The 16,692-nt window shown below is 37.8% G+C and overlaps 1 protein-coding gene and 1 non-coding gene across 2 annotated transcripts; one reads left to right on the top strand and one right to left on the bottom strand.

Moving 5' to 3' along the window:
- The first annotated feature begins 2,138 nt into the window (after nucleotides 1-2,138).
- Nucleotides 2,139-2,242, top strand: LOC130948099 (small nucleolar RNA R71). Its single transcript, XR_009072929.1, has one exon. It is a non-coding gene; the product is annotated as a small nucleolar RNA R71 (small nucleolar RNA).
- Nucleotides 2,243-7,393: 5,151 nt separating this feature from the next.
- On the bottom strand, nucleotides 7,394-7,942 carry LOC130979356 (uncharacterized). The gene has a single exon (XM_057902781.1). The coding sequence runs from the start codon at nucleotides 7,940-7,942 to the stop codon at nucleotides 7,394-7,396; it is 549 nt and encodes a 182-aa protein (XP_057758764.1).
- Nucleotides 7,943-16,692: the final 8,750 nt, after the last annotated feature.

Here is a 16,692-nt window from a genome sequence, read left to right as displayed (position 1 = left end):
AGATCCTGAGGTGTCAAGGAAAAGTCATCCCTGCACCAAATGGCATGCAAAAACGTGTTTTGAGCCAATCCTGGCGTTAAACGCCGGGCTGGTGCCCATTTCTGGCGTTTAACGCCAGGTTCTTGCCCTTTCCTGGCGTTTAACGCCAGTCTGGTGCCCTTTTCTGGCGTTAAACGCCCAGAATGGTGCCAGACTGGGCGTTAAACGCCCAACTGCTACTCTTACTGGCGTTTAAACGCCAGCAAGGCCTTCCTCCAGGGTGTGCTATTTTTCTTCCTATTTTTCATTCTGTTTTTGCTTTTTCAATTGATTTTGTGACTTCTTATGATCATCAACCTACAAAATAACAAAAAATAACAAAAGAAAATAGATAAAATATAACATTGGGTTGCCTCCCAACAAGCGCTTCTTTAATGTCAGTAGCTTGACAGAGGGCTCTCATGGAGCCTCACAGATACTCAGAGCAATGTTGGAACCTCCCAACACCAAACTTAGAGTTTGAATGTGGGGGTTCAACACCAAACTTAGAGTTTGGTTGTGGCCTCCCAACACCAAACTTAGAGTTTGACTGTGGGGGCTCTGTTTGACTCTGATTTGAGAGAAGCTTTTCATGCTTCCTCTCCATGGTGACAGAGGGATATCCTTGAGCCTTAAACACAAAGGATTCTTCATTCACTTGAATGATCAGTTCACCTCCATCAACATCAATCACAGCCTTTGCTGTGGCTAGGAAGGGTCTGCCAAGGATGATGGATTCATCCATGCACTTCCCAGTCTCTAGGACTATGAAATCAGTAGGGATGTAATGGTCCTCAATCTTCACCAAAACATCCTCTACAAGTCCATGAGCTTGTTTTCTTGAGTTGTCTGCCATCTCTAGTGAAAATCTTGCAGCTTGTACCTCAAAGATCCCTAGCTTCTCCACTACAGAGAGAGGCATGAGGTTTACACTTGACCCTAAGTCACACAGAGCCTTCTTGAAGGTCATGGTGCCTATGGTACAAGGTATGGAAAACTTTCCAGGATCTTGTCTCTTTTGAGGTAATTTCTGCCTAGACAAGTCATCCAGTTCTTTGGTGAGCAAAGGAGGTTCACCCTCCCAAGTCTTATTTCCAAACAACTTGTCATTTAGCTTCATGATTGCTCCAAGGTATTTAGCAACTTGCTCTTCAGTGACATACTCATCCTCTTCAGAGGAAGAATACTCATCAGAGCTCATGAATGGCAGAAGTAAATCCAATGGAATCTTTATGGTCTCATTTTGAGCCTCAGATTCCCATGGTTCCTCACTAGGGAACTCATTGGAGGTCAGTGCACGCCCATTGAGGCCTTCCTCAGTGGCGTCCACTTCCTCTCTTTCCTCTCCAGATTCGGCCATGGTTATGGCTTTGCACTCTCCTTTTGGATTTTCTTCTGTATTACTTGGGAGAGTACTAGGAGGGAGTTCAGTAACTTTCTTGCTCAGCTGTCCCACTTGTGCCTCCAAATTCCTAATGGAGGACCTTGTTTCAGTCATGAAACTTTGAGTGGTTTTGATTAGATCAGAGACCATGGTTGCTAAGTCAGAGGGGTTCTGCTTAGAATTCTCTGTCTGTTGCTGAGAAGATGATGGAAAAGGCTTGCCATTGCTAAACCTGTTTCTTCCACCATTATTGTTGAAACCTTGTTGAGGCCTCTCTTGATTCTTCCATGAGAAATTTGGGTGATTTCTCCATGAAGAATTATAGGTGTTTCCATAGGGTTCTCCTAGGTAATTCACCTCTTCCATTGAAGGGTTCTCAGGATCATAAGCTTCTTCTTCAGAGGAAGCATCCTTAGTACTGCTTGGTGCATTTTGCATTCCAGACAGACTTTAAGAAATCAAATTGACTTGTTGAGTCAATATCTTATTCTGAGCCAAAATGGCATTCAGAGCATCAATCTCAAGAACTCCTTTCTTCTGACTTGTCCCATTGTTCACAGGATTCCTTTCAGAAGTGTACATGAATTGGTTATTTGCAACCATTTCAATGAGTTCTTGAGCCTCTGTAGGCGTCTTCTTCAGATGAAGAGATCCTCCAGCAGAGCTATCCAAAGACATCTTGGATAGTTCAGAGAGACCATCATAGAAAATACCTATGATGCTCCATTCAGAAAGCATGTCAGATGGACATTTTCTGATTAATTGTTTGTATCTTTCCCAAGCTTCATAGAGGGATTCTCCATCCTTCTGTCTGAAGGTTTGGACTTCCACTCTAAGCTTACTCAATTTTTGAGGTGGAAAGAACTTTGCCAAGAAGGCATTGACTAGCTTTTCCCATGAGTCCAGGCTTTCTTTAGGTTGTGAGTCCAACCATATTCTAGCTCTGTCTCTTACAGCAAAAGGGAATAGCATCAGTCTGTAGACCTCAGGGTCAACCCCATTAGTCTTGACTGTGTCACAGATTTGCAAGAAATCAGCTAAAAACTGATGAGGATCTTCCAATGGAAGTCCATGGAACTTGCAATTCTGTTGCATTAGAGAAACTAATTGAGGCTTAAGCTCAAAGTTGTTTGCTCCAATGGCAGGGATAGAGATGCTTCTCCCATAGAAGTCGGGAGTAGGTGCAGTAAAGTCACCCAGCACCTTCCTTGCATCATTGTTGTTTTCGGCTGCCATGTCTTCTTCTTCTTTGAAGATTTCTGTTAGGTCCTTTACAGAGAGTTGTGCCTTAGCTTCTCTTGGTTTTCGCTTCAAGGTCCTTTCAGGTTCAGGGTCAGCTTCAACAAAAATGCCTTTGTCTTTGTTCCTGCTCATATGAAAGAGAAGAGAACAAGAAAATATGGAATCCTCTATGTCACAGTATAGAGATTTCTTGAGGTGTTAGAGGAAGAAAAATAGAAGGCAGAAGTAGAAAATTCGAACTTATCAAAGAAGATGGAGTTCGAATTTTGCATTAAGGGATAGTGTTAGTCCATAAATAGAAGGATGTGAGAAGAAGGGAAGTAATTTTCGAAAATTAAGTAAGGGATTTTGAAAACATTTTGAAAAACACTAATTGATTTTCGAAAATAAAAGTGGGAAAGAAATCAAGTGATTTTTGAAAAAGATTTTGAAATTAGAAATAAAAAAGATATGATTAAAAACTGTTTTGAAAAAAGATGTGATTAAAAAGATATGATTGAAAAGTTATAGTTTTTAAAAAGATATGATTGAAAAGATATGATTTGAAAACAATTTTAAAAAGATTTGATTTTAAAAATTAATGACTTGCCTAACAAGAAAAGATATGATTCAAACATTAAACCTTTCTCAACAGAAAAGGCAACATACTTAAAATGTTCAATCAAATCATTAATTGTTAGTAAGTATCTTTGAAAAAGGAAAGAAATTGATTTTGAAAACATTTGATTGAAAATATATGATTTGAAAAAGATTTGATTTTGAAAAACTTTGAAAACTTGAAAAAAATTGATTTTGAAAACAAAATCCTCCCCCTTGTGCCATCCTGGCGTTAAACGCCCAGAATGGTATCCATTCTGGCGTTTAACGCCCAAAATGCTACCTTTTTGGGCGTTAAACGCCCAACCAGGTACCCTGGCTGGCGTTTAAACGCCAGTCTGTCCTTCTTCACTGGGCGTTTTGAACGCCCAGCTTTTTCTGTATAATTCCTCTGCAGTATGTTCTGAATCTTCAATTCTCTGTATTATTGACTTGAAAAGACACAAAGTAAAAATATTTTTGGATTTTTAATAATGAAGAATAATCAAAATGCAACTAAAATCAAATAACAATGCATGCAAGACACCAAACTTAGCAGTTTGTATACTGTTGACACTAACCAAATGAGAATGCACATGAGAAATAACAAAACACTCAAGTCAATAGAATTCAAAGATCAAAACAAGGAAATCATCAAGAACAACTTGAAGTTTAATGAAGACAAATGCATGAATTCAAAAAAATACAAGAAGAACAGAAACATGCAATTGACACCAAACTTAAAATGAGACACTAGACTTAGACAAGAAATATTTTTGGTTTTTATGATTTTGTAATTTTTTTTTTGGTTTTTTTGAAAATTTAAGTAGAAAAGAAAATAAAGATATCAAAATTCTTAATGGGAATTCCAGGAATCATGCAATGTTAGTCTAAAGCTTTAGTCTAAAGGAATTAGACATAGCTAGCCAAGCTTCAGCAGGACATTGCATTCAAGAGCTAAATTGATGAAGATCAATCAGCTTTGGTGATGATAAGAACATCACCTTGAAACACTAGAATTCATTCTTAAGAACTCTGAAAAAAATAATACCTAATCTAAGCAACAAGATGAACCGTCAGTTGTCCATACACAAAACAATCCCCGGCAACGGCGCCAAAAACTTGGTGCGCGAAATTGTGATCACTATTTTTACACAGAACAATCCCCGGTAATGGCTCCAAAGACTTGGTGCACAATACCATGGCATAAGCACAACTTCGCACAACTAACCAGCAAGTGCACTGGGTCGTCCAAGTAATACCTTACGCGAGTAAGGGTCGATCCCACGGAGATTGTTGGTATGAAGCAAGCTATGGTCACCTTGTAAATCTCAGTCAGGCAGACTCAAATGGGTATAGTGATAAACGAATAAAGCATAAAGATAAAGATAGAGATACTTATGTATATCATTGGTGAGAGCTTCAGATAAGTGTATGAAGATGCCTTCCCTTCCTCTCTCTGCTTTCCTACTGTCTTCATCCAATCCTTCTTACTCCTTTCCATGGCAAGCTCATGTAGGGTTTCACCGTTGTCAGTGGCTACCTCCCATCCTCTCAGTGAAAACGTTGCCTATGCTCTGTCACAGCATGGGTAATCAGCTGTCGGTTCTCGGTCAGGCCGGAATAAAATCCATCGATTCTTTTGCGTCTGTCACTAACGCCCCGCCTGCTAGGAGTTTGAAGCACGTCACAGTCATTCAATCATTGAATCCTACTCAGAATACCACAGACAAGGTTAGACCTTCCGGATTCTCTTGAATGCTGCCATCAGTTCTCGCCTATACCACGAAGATTCCGGTTAAAGAATCCAAGAGATATTCACTAGAGCCTCGTATGCTTGTAGAACAAGAGTGGTTGTCAGTCACTTTGTTCATAAGTGAGAATGATGATGAGTGTCACGGATCATCACATTCATCAAGTTGAAGAACAAGTGATATCTTGGACAAAGAACAAGCGGAATTGAATAGAAGAACAATAGTAATTGCATTAATACTCGAGGTACAGCAGAGCTCCACACCTTAATCTATGGTGTGTAGAAACTCCACCGTTGAAAATACATAAGAACAAGAGTGATCATTGGTTTCGGCCCCAGAGAGGGAACCAGAAGAACCAAGATCTGATCTAAGAACTAGATGTCCAAAGATGAAAATACAATAGTAAAAGGTCCTACTTATAGAAAACTAGTAGCCTAGGGTGTACAGAGATGAGTAAATGACATAAAAATCCACTTCCGGGCCCACTTGGTGTGTGCTTGGGCTGAGCAATGAAGCATTTTCGTGTAGAGACTCTTCTTGGAGTTAAACGCCAGCTTTTATGCCAGTTTGGGCGTTTAACTCCCATTTAGGTGCCAGTTCCGGCGTTTAACGCTGGGATTTCTGTAGGTGACTTTGAACGCCGGTTTGGGCCATCAAATCTTGGGCAAAGTATGGACTATCATATATTGCTGGAAAGCCCAGGATGTCTACTTTTCAACGCCGTTGAGAGCGCGCCAATTGGGCTTCCGTAGCTCCAGAAAATCCACTTCGAGTGCAGGGAGGTTAGAATCCAACAGCATCTGCAGTCCTTTTCAGTCTCTGAATCAGATTTTTGCTCAGGTCCCTCAATTTCAGCCAGAAAATACCTGAAATCACAGAAAAATACACAAACTCATAGTAAAGTCCAGAAAAGTGAATTTTAACTAAAAACTAATGAAAATATACTAAAAACTAACTAGATCATACTAAAAGCATACTAAAAATAATGCCAAAAAGCGTAAAAATTATCCGCTCATCAGTTACACAGAGTTGTCCACTTTTGCCTTTGAATTTGTCTGCGGATGCCTGTATAGAGCATTTTTTCTATCTCAAATCCCACATCAGATATTACTATTTTATGGATGTCCACTCATGGAATTGATGTTCATGGAAGGGAGAGAGAAACCTTTTCTCTTCATGTTGAGATTTAGCAGGTGCCTTGCCCTTTCTTTTCTTTGATGAGGATGCATCGGATTTGGGAACCATGGAATGAATAAATATGAATGAAGTAGAACCACAACACCAAACTTAGAAAGTTCCTTGTCCTCAAGCAAGAATATGAGTGTAAGAAGGGAGGGGAGGAACGAAGAGAGGGTGAGGTGCGGAAGAAGGATAGCTTGTGAAGGTGAAGAATGATATGAAATAAAGAAAAGAGAGAGAAGTTTGGTGATGTTTCGATTGGTAAAAGAAGTAGAGAATGTGAGGAATGAAGAGTGTGAGTTGCATGAATTTATAAGAAAAATAGTAGTGTGGATCGTGTGGTAAGGGATGAGAGTGGAGATCTAATAGTGTGCATGTATGGGTTGTAATCGAAGATCTTTATAAGGAGTGTAAGATGATATAAGAGTGTATAAGAGAATATTATTGGTTGTGGTTTTCGATGATAGTGAGTGGTGTATATATGTGAGAAGGCTAAAGGACAAAGTGTATAAATGGATGGAGGCTTTAGGATAAAATGTATAAGTATGAAGTGATGGTGAGTGATTGGCACAGTCAAAGAGGTATTAATGGAAGAGAACCTATGCATGTAGTTGTATGATGACAATGAAGGACTAATGCATATGTTCTTGGTAGATTAATTATCAATGCATGTGATGCATGAGGAATGCAATATTGAGCTAGTAATGTGGCATGAACTGAGTCAAGAGTTAGGTGCACCTAAGGAATGAAATAAGCCATGCATGCATGCAGGGGAGGGTATTGCATAACCCATCCTCTTTTACAACAATTGCATATGAAAAATACTTAAATTGAATATAAAAATAGTTGAAGAAATATGGAAGATAAGATGCCATGCATAGAATACATTAAAAACTTCCTAAAGGAATAACTTAACTATTGTGATTGCATGGAAAAAATGTGGTGCAGCTAATGAATGCGCCTTGCATAAATGAAATGTGCTAACACCAAACTTAGTGTAGTAATACCAAATTTAATGTGGCACATTCACTATAGAGCTAGGCCAAGTATCCAGTCGAGTGAAATTCGATTAATCTTGTTGGGATCGGAGAACACCAAACTTACTCCATACAATGCATACATACTAAAACAAAAAATAATTAAATGCTAAATGAAAAGAGCTAGAACAGAAATTACTAAATGATGGGTTGCCTCCCATTAAACGCTTCTTTAATATCACTAGCTTAACGGTGTAGCTTCTTCAAGTGAGGATTTGAGTGGTTCTCTGACGATCTATATCGCCTCTAAGGTAGTGCTTCAATCTCTGGCTATTGACAGTGAATTTCCTCCCAGAATTCTCTTCCATAACCTCAATATGACCATATGGTGACACTTTGATGATAGTGAAAGGCCCAGACCATCTAGACTTCAACTTTCCTAGGAAGAGCTTTAACTTTGAATTGAAAAGAAGCACCATTTGTCTAGGATCAAATGTTCTTGTGGAGATCCTCTTGTCATGCCACATTTTGGTCTTCTTCTTGTAAAGCTTAGCATTTTTATAAGCCTTCACTCTAAACTCATCAAGCTCATTTAGTTGAAGCAACCTCTTTTCTCCCACAGTCTTTGTATCAAAGTTAAAAAACTTTGTTGTCCAATATGTTATATGCTCCAGTTCCACTAGCAAGTAACAAGCCTTGCCATAGACAAGTTGATAAAGTGGAATCCCAATGGATATTTTGAATGCCGTTTTGAAAGCACAGAGAGCGTCATCAATCTTCTTCGCCCATTCTTTCCTTGAAACTCTCACCATCTTCTTAAGGATTCTCTTGAGTTCTCTATTTGAGATCTTCACTTGGCCACTAGTTTGAAGATGGTAGGGGTGGCCACCTTATGCTTGACTTCATATCTTTGGAGAAGTGTGTCCAATTATTTTTTACAAAAGTGGCTACCTCTATCACTAATCAAGGTTCTTGGAATACCAAACCTACTGAATATATATTTCTTGAGGAAGCTAAACACCACTTTAGCATCAATGGTAGGCAAAGGTACGGCCTCTACCCACTTAGAAACATAATCAACAATCACTAAGATATAATTATTGGAGTAAGAGGAAGGAAATGGTCCCATGAAATCTATTCCCCACACATCAAACAACTCCACTTTCAGAATAGAATTTTGTGGCATTTTATTCTTTTTGGCATTAGTCACAATTTTTCACAAATTTTCTAGTATCTTTGAAAAGTGTGGGACAATAAAAATCACATTGGAGGACCATTGTTGCAGTCCTTTCTCCACCAAAATGTCCACATATTCAGAACCATGGTAATGTTAGAGAACTTTTTTAGTCTCTTCATCTGAGATGCATATCTGGATTATGCCATCTGAACCCCTCTTGAACAAGTAAGGAACATCCCATAAGAAGTATTTAACATCATGATGTAACTTCTTTGCTTGTTGCTTAGTGAAGTCCTTTGGAATGATCCTCCCAGCCTTATAATTTGCTATGTCTGCAAACCAAGGTGTATTGTGTATTACAAAGAGTTTCTCATCAGGAAATCCTTCATTTAAGGGGATTTGATGAGCTTGAGATTCCACTGGTTCAAGTCTAGAAAGATGGTCAGCTACTTGATTTTCAAAACTCTTTCAGTCTCTAATTTCAATATCAAATTCTTGAAATAGGAGCATTAATCTAATCAACCTTGGTTAGCATCTTGCTTGGTTAAAAGATACTTAAGAGTATAGTGATCAGTGTAGACAATTACTTTTGAACCAATTAAATAGGACCTAAACTTATCAAATGCAAAAATCACAGCTAGAAGTTCTTTCTCTGTTATGGTATAATTCTTTTGGGCATCATTAAGAACACGCTTGCATAATATATTACATGCAATAGCTTCTCTTGTCTTTGCTCCAAAACTACTCCTATTGCAAAATCACTTGCATCACACATTAACTCAAAGGTGAAGTCCAATTTGGGGGAGCAATAATGGGTGTAGAGACAAGCTAAGCTTTAAGAGTTTCAAAAGTATGCAAGCATTCATGATCAAAGATAAAAGAAACATCAGCAACCAAGATATTGATCAATGATTTAGCAATTTTTGAAAAGTCCTTTATAAATCTCCTATAAAATCTAACATGATCGAGGAAACTCCTTATTGCTTTCACATTCACACGGGGTGGTAATTTCTTAATTACCTCCACCTTGGCTTTGTCAACTTCTATCCCTTTGTTTGAGATGCGGTGTCCAAGATCAATAACTTAATTTACCATAAAATGACATTTCTCCTAATTCAAAATAAGATTTATTTCTTGGTACCTTCCCAAAACTAAAGCTAGATGTTGTAAGCAAGCTTCAAAAGAATCACCAAAAATAGAGAAATCATCCATAAATACCTCAATGAATTTTTCAACTATGTTAGAAAAAACCTTTGAAAGTAGTAGGAGCATTGAAAAGTCCAAAAGACATGCGGCGGTAGGCAAAGACACCAAACAGGCAAGTGAATACCGTCTTCTCTTGATCTTAGGGTCTACTATAATTTGATTATACCCCGAATAACCATCCAAGAAGCAATAAAATGCATGTCCAGCTAATTTCTCAATCATTTGGTCAATGAAGGGTAGTGAGAAATGGTCATTCCTTATAGCGGTATTGAGCCTTCTATAGTCAATACACATCCTCCAACCGGTTATGGTTCTAGTGGGGATGAGTTCATTATTCTCATTGGCAACCACTATGACTCCTCCTTTCTTGGAAATAACTTACACGGGACTCACCCAAAGACTATAAAAAATTGGGTAAATAATTTTGGCTTCCCATAGCTTCATGACCTATTTTCGAACCACCTCTTTCATGATCAGGTTGAGCTGCTTCTGTGCTTGCACCACTGGTTTGGAGTCTTCTTCAAGTAAGATTTTATGCATGTACATTACTGGGCTTATTCCCGTAAGATCACCAATGGTCCACCCAAGAGAACTTTTGTGATCTCTCAACACCTTGAGCAAATCTTTTTTCTCATTCAAGCCTAGAGAAGAGCTTATAATCATTGGATATGTATTGTTGTCACCAAAGAAAGCATATTTAAGATTGGGAGGCAGAGGCTTTAGCTTAAGCTTGGGTGCCTCCTCCCCCTTTGCTGGAACATGTGAGGCTTAAAATTCCTTAGGTACTGGGGACTTCTCATTTTTGGCTAAGTCTTTTTCTTCAAGGGGTTTAAGAGAATTGTTGATCTCCTCCTCTTCTAGAGTCTCTTGTAACAAGGGGTCGATTATATCAATCTTCATACACCCTTCAGAATTATTGGGATGTTGCACGGCCTTCAATATATTGAATACAATATGATCATCATGCACTCTTAATATCAACTCACCTTTTTGTACATCAATTAAAGCTCTCCCAGTGTCAAGGAATGGTCTTCCCAAGATAATGGAGGTATTGGTATTTTCTTTCATGTCAAGAATTACAAAATCAGCAGGGAGTATGAATTTACCCACTTTCACCAACAAGTTCTCAACTACTCCATGTGGGAACTTAATGGAATGATCTGCAAGTTGAAGAGAGATCCTTGTGGACTTCAATTCATCAATTTGCATCTTCTTCATCAATGAGAATGGCATGAGATTATTGCTAGCCCCCAAGTCACAAAGAGCTCTTTCAATAGTAATCTCACCAATGGTGCAAGGAATAAAAAAACTCCCAGGATCCTTCAATTTTTGGGGTAAATTATTTTGTATGATTGCACTACACTCCTTATTGCCACTGTTTCATCCTCCCTCCATTTCTTCTTTTTTACTAGCAACTCCTTCATAAACTTTGCATAGAGAGGCATTTATTCCAAGGCTTCAGCAAAAAGAGTATTAACTTGTAGCTTTCTGAAAACCTTCAAGAACTTAGAGAATTGCTTGTTCTTGGTCTTCTTTTGTAGTCTTTGAGGGTATGGAATTCTAGACTTGTATTCTACCACTTTAACCTCCTCTATTGGTTTCTCTTTTGAAGCTTGAATTGGTTGTGTAGGGGAGTTTGTAGGGACATATTTTCCTTGAAGAATGACCTCTTCCATGGCTTTTCCATCTTTCTTGTCATTTCTTGTGGCTTCTTTACCCACCATTTTTTCACTCTTCAAATTGATAGCCTTACATTCTTCTTTTGGGTTTGAAATTGTGTCATTGAAAAAGGAATTTGTGGGTATTTCAGCAATTTGTTTGGCAAGCTAGCCTATTTGAGCTTCCAAGTTTTGGATGGAGGCCTTGGTCTCATGCATAAAATTTATGGTAGATTGGACAAAAGTGGAGGTGTGGTGGGAGAGTTTTTCTAGGGCAATTTCAAGAGAGGAAGGCTTTTGAGGAATTTGAGATGGTTTTGTTGATTGTTGTAGTGGTGATGGTTAGTAGGGAGTGTTGAAATTATTTTGATGAGGGTTTTTGTTAAAGTTATTTTGTCTCTGTCCTTGATTACCTCATCCAAAGGTAGGGTGATTTCTCCATCCAGAATTGTAGGTCTTAGAGAAAGGGTCATTCTAAGGTGGCCTAGAAGAGTTTCCCATGTAATTCACTTGTTCAACATAGGATTGGCCAAGTTCATAACCTTCACCTTGAGGGACTTCTCCACTCATGTCATAGGAAAAACCTTGTGTACTCACTGATGAGACTTGCTTATGTCCTAGTTGCTGAGGGATTGCTTTGATTTATTGAGACATAGTCTTACTTTGTATTAGAATAGTATCCAGTGTTTCCAACTCCATCACTCCTTTTCTCATTGTTCTTTTTAAGGAATATAAGTATTAATTGTTGGCCACTATCTCAATTAACTCCAAGGCTTTGTCAGTGGTCTTCTTCATGTGCAGAGATCCTTCAGCCGAGTTATCCAGTGAGTTTCTTGAAGCAGATAGAGATAATCCCATCATAGAAAATCTGGAGTTGCACCCAGTCAGAGAACATATAAAGGACACTTTCTCAGAATTTCTTTGTATCTCTCCCAAGCTTCATAAAGAGATTCTTCATCTTGTTGTCTGGATATTCATTCTCAACTTTGTCAACCTTTAAGGTGAAAAAAATTTGGTTAAGAACTTGCTGAGCAAATCATCCCATGTTGCTATGCTCTCCTTTGGTTGAGTTTAAAGCTAATGCTTGCCCCGTTCCGTTACAGAGAATAGGAATAACAACCACTAAATTTCAGCAAGGACTCCATTAGTTTTGACCGTGTCACAGATTTGGAGAAAGTTGGAGATGTGCTGGTTAGGATCTTCTTGAGAACTCCTACCAAATTGGCAATTTTGTTGTACCAAGGTGATGAGTTGGGACTTCAGTTCAAAGTTGTTGGCATTTACATTAGGTGTTACAGTACTACTTCCACAATTTCTAGGATTGGGAGCAGTGAAAGACCCAAGAGTCCTCCTAGCTAGCTGGGCATTAATGACATTGTGGACAATGGCATTATTGTTGTTCTCTGCCATGTTAATTTCAATTTCTTCTTCAATGTCTTCTTCAATTCTCTAGTCTCTGATTTGTTTTATCTGTTGCCGGAGGATCCTTTCCATTTTAGGATCGTATTGAAGAGGCTCTTTATCCTTATTGCTCTGCATAAACACTAAGAAAACAAGGAAAATTGGAATTTTCTACGTCAAAGTGAAGGGAATTCCCAGTGAGGTAAATAACAAAAAATAAACAAAAAGAAAAAAGTCTAATCTAGGTAATAAATTAATTGGTTTGTTGTTAATTTCAATTAATCCACGGCAACAACACCAAAAACTTGATGCAGATTTTCGCAAACTACTATCGACAAGTGCACCGAGTCATATCAAATAATACTACGGGAGTGGGTTATCATTTTCATGAGGATTAACGGACTAAGCAAGCAATGGTCAATTGGTTAATCTAGTCAGGCAATCAAAATTTAGGATTTTAGAATTCGTTAACACAAAATTAGTGAATAAAATAAGGCAAACAGTAAATGATTAAGAGAGTAATATGATTAAAAGAGTTAACATTTTAGAGATGTTGAACTTCAGGAAGAATGTTTTTCACTCTCTACTTTAATCATGCAAGATATATCTATGGCAAATCATTAGTAATCAAATCACAATCCCTTGATAATTCAATTTCTCTTAACTTAATAAACCACTAATTCCTTGATTAATTGATTATGAAAAGAGGTGAAGTACGTTCACTAATTTATAAACCCTACAATTCACAAGAGTTAACCATAGTAAATTCGATGTCACTTATCAAGTCCAATTTCAAAACTTAAAAAGAATTGTGAGAAGGAATTTTCAAGCTTAATTCCAAAACCAAGTTTTCCAATATGATAATTAGAATTCAATTAAGATTAGAACTATTTCCCAATATCTTCACATTCTTGTGATGAAAAACGAAAACTCTTTCTTAAAAAACATCAATGTATTAATCAAAAATAGAAAAGCTATAACATTAATCCATTAGAATCAATAGAGTTCCTAATCTTGACCAAAGAGATTAATGACTCATGCTAAGCTTCAAAACCAAAAACAATATCTGAAAAATAGCCAAAAGGTCATGTTCAAGTTTTTCAGGAGCCTTTTATACTAAACCTAAAACAAAACCTAAAATTCAAATTCAAAATTCATTAAAAAAAATTAGATCAAATATTCTGCAATTAATATTCAATTCTCATTGTGATTCAGGTCCAAAACTTAGTAATTTAATCCTTCTGCATGCAATGTGGGCATGGGTGATACATGAAGTACTTGTGGATTCTTGGGTCTTGGACGTGTGGCACACCCACCCATTGGCTTGTTGCACGCCACTCTTTCTAAGTCCCTAGGAAGCAACTTCTTGGGTATGTGGCACACCCACTCCAACACGCTAACTTTTACACTGGATGAGGCTTCGAAGGCGTGTAGAAACGACACGCCCTTATAGTGAATTATTTGTCACTGATCCAGCACCTAAAACATAAAATCAGTTTCCTCACACTTCTTTAGTGTTTCCACTAAGCACTCCCTCTACTTATACCCTTTCCAATAACTCTACTCAAAACCAAATTGTCACCATTCTTCAATCCATCTCTACTCATAATCTTCATCATACCAATTCTACATCATCACATTGTCATTCACAGTATGCAGAATAACCTCAGACACTTACTCCCCCTACCTCACTTTCACAAAAATCAAACTACTCTTGTACATACTCAGCTTTATTCTGATAGCATTCCAATATTAGGAATAGAAATCCAGTTTGGTAGTACACCGAAAACTCAAATTATTTCAAATAAGCACCTATGAAAACCTGGTTGAAATCGAGTATTACAAAACCAAAGTTATACACTGCCTTGACCTACACACAACCAGATTTAATTAATAATGTTCCTACTAGTATTAATCAGGGTTTAAAATCTTTACATTGGCGTCAAGCCATGATTGAAGAACTTACTGCCTCTCTTTAAAACAAAAACATAGAGTATTGTTACTACTCTTGCTCCCAAAAACTCCAAAGTCATTAGCTGTCGATGGATTTATGCCATCAAATGCCACCCTAGGACACTACAAGAAAAACTCTGAATACCGTCGAATTTAGCATCGCAAATTAACGTTGACTTTACTGGCGGATTTACTGACAGTTTAGGTGTCAAATATGTAAGGTCAAATCATTACTAGTGGATTTTCGTTTCTGACGATAAATTTGCCGGCAATAATTGGAGAGAAAATGGAAAAAATAGGTGCAAAATTAAGCATAGGATTTACCGGCGGATGTTTCTTCTGGTAAACCCAATTAGTGAAACGCTGCGTTTTTGTGACCTGCAATGCACACCAGATTTATCCGCCAGTAAATCTGACGGTAACGAGCCCTAAAATTTGAAGTATGAACCATCTCCCACTTCATTTCGAATCGCCGCCTCCTCTCTACTCACTATTTATTGCCCACTTTCTCTCTAACCCTCTCCCACTTTCGCCGGCCCACTAACATTCTCCCGTTGCTGCTATCGTCGGTACTGCCGCCGCCCCCTTCTCTATTCTCTTCTCTACTCTTGCATTCTAGGTTCTTCTTTATTTTAATATTAATATCAATCTTTGTTTTAGTTATCCTTAGTATTATTATAGGTTTTAGTTGTTAATTAGTATTATGCTCGAGTTAGATTTAATTTTTACTTTTAGGGGAATTTAGGTTGTTAAGATAGGTTAAATTTAAAGTATTATATTTTAAGTTGTTGAAAAGTGTTTAGAATTATGAATGAATTAATCAATTAAAATTGTTTGTTTGGATATTCTGTTGGAAATATTGTGAATTATTGTAGCTAGTATATTGTTAATGTTGACTTCTTGTCAATTAGAGTTGAAAGAATGCTTGGTTGTGATATTTGATATGTTTAATGCTTTTGAATACCAAGTATTCAATAATATGCCTCTTGTAATAATTGAGTTTTTGATTGTATGTAGTGATATAATGCCACATTAGTTTGTTTGTGAACTTACTTTCAATCACTACATATCACACTTAAAAACTTTACTTTTGCACAAATTCACCATGAATTATTGTTGTCTTTTGTATATGTATTAATATTTTTAGATTTGGTGAATTTAATTGAGTTTTAACTGATATTGTGGATTGAGATTGGTTGAATTTGTGGGAGCCATAAAGGTGGATATATGTCAAATTTTAGGGGAGGTTATGTCAAAATTTTTTTGAAACAATATAGATGTTGAAGGATTTGTATTGTATATGCTGATTAGTGTTAGACAACAGGTAGCAGATGTATCACGAGTCGACCTCGTGGTCGTGGTTGAGAGAGGGTTTCCACTAGTATCCCAGGGAGTTCTCAGTCATCGCCCTCTATCCCGACTACTACGTCGACCCCTGTGACGTCATAGGAAGGTCAACCAGACTAGCAGTTCATCATGATCCTGAACCCCAACAGTGTGGCTCCTTCTGCTACTCCCCCTCCAAATCCAACGATAGAAACCGTAGCGCTGTAATCCTCTAATGTGTCCCAATCAGATGCCCCTCCACCACCGCCCGTTATACGGATGACGATTTGGCCTAATGTCATGTCGGCGTGAGTACTACTTTAATGTCTTTCATTTTACAATCTATTTTGAATTTGTTAAGTTTTATGTGTTTGTTAATCTTAAGTTTTTCATTGATAGGTTTGCACCAAACAACAATGCATATACACAGTGTAAGAACCGCAACTAATCAACCGGTTAATTAAGTGATTAATTGCCCAAATTAGATTCCAAAAATTTAGAGAGAGAATTTGGGGATTTAAAGGTAATTTTTGGACTCAGTGAGTCTTTCTGAGTCAGAAAATGTGCTTTCTACGAAAAACCGTGAAAAATCACGAACCAGCAGTTGAATCGGTTCAAGTCTGCTTAGTACCGCACGAGAAAAGTGAAAACCGTCAAAAAACCTTAGAAAAACACTAGAAATGGAAAACCGGGCTTTAATTTTAAAGATTTGGCCCGAAGTTAGGCCAAACGGGCTAAAAATGCTAACGGGTTGGACCGGGCCCAAGTTGGGCCCAAGCCCAACATATAAATACACTTAAATGAACCCATTTCAGCCACTTTCACCCTCATAACCTAAACA

This window comes from Arachis stenosperma, chromosome 1, assembly GCF_014773155.1.
Source record: "Arachis stenosperma cultivar V10309 chromosome 1, arast.V10309.gnm1.PFL2, whole genome shotgun sequence".
NCBI lineage: Eukaryota > Viridiplantae > Streptophyta > Magnoliopsida > Fabales > Fabaceae > Arachis > Arachis stenosperma.
Note: the sequence above shows the minus strand (reverse complement) of the source record. Positions and strands in the feature narration are given on the sequence as shown.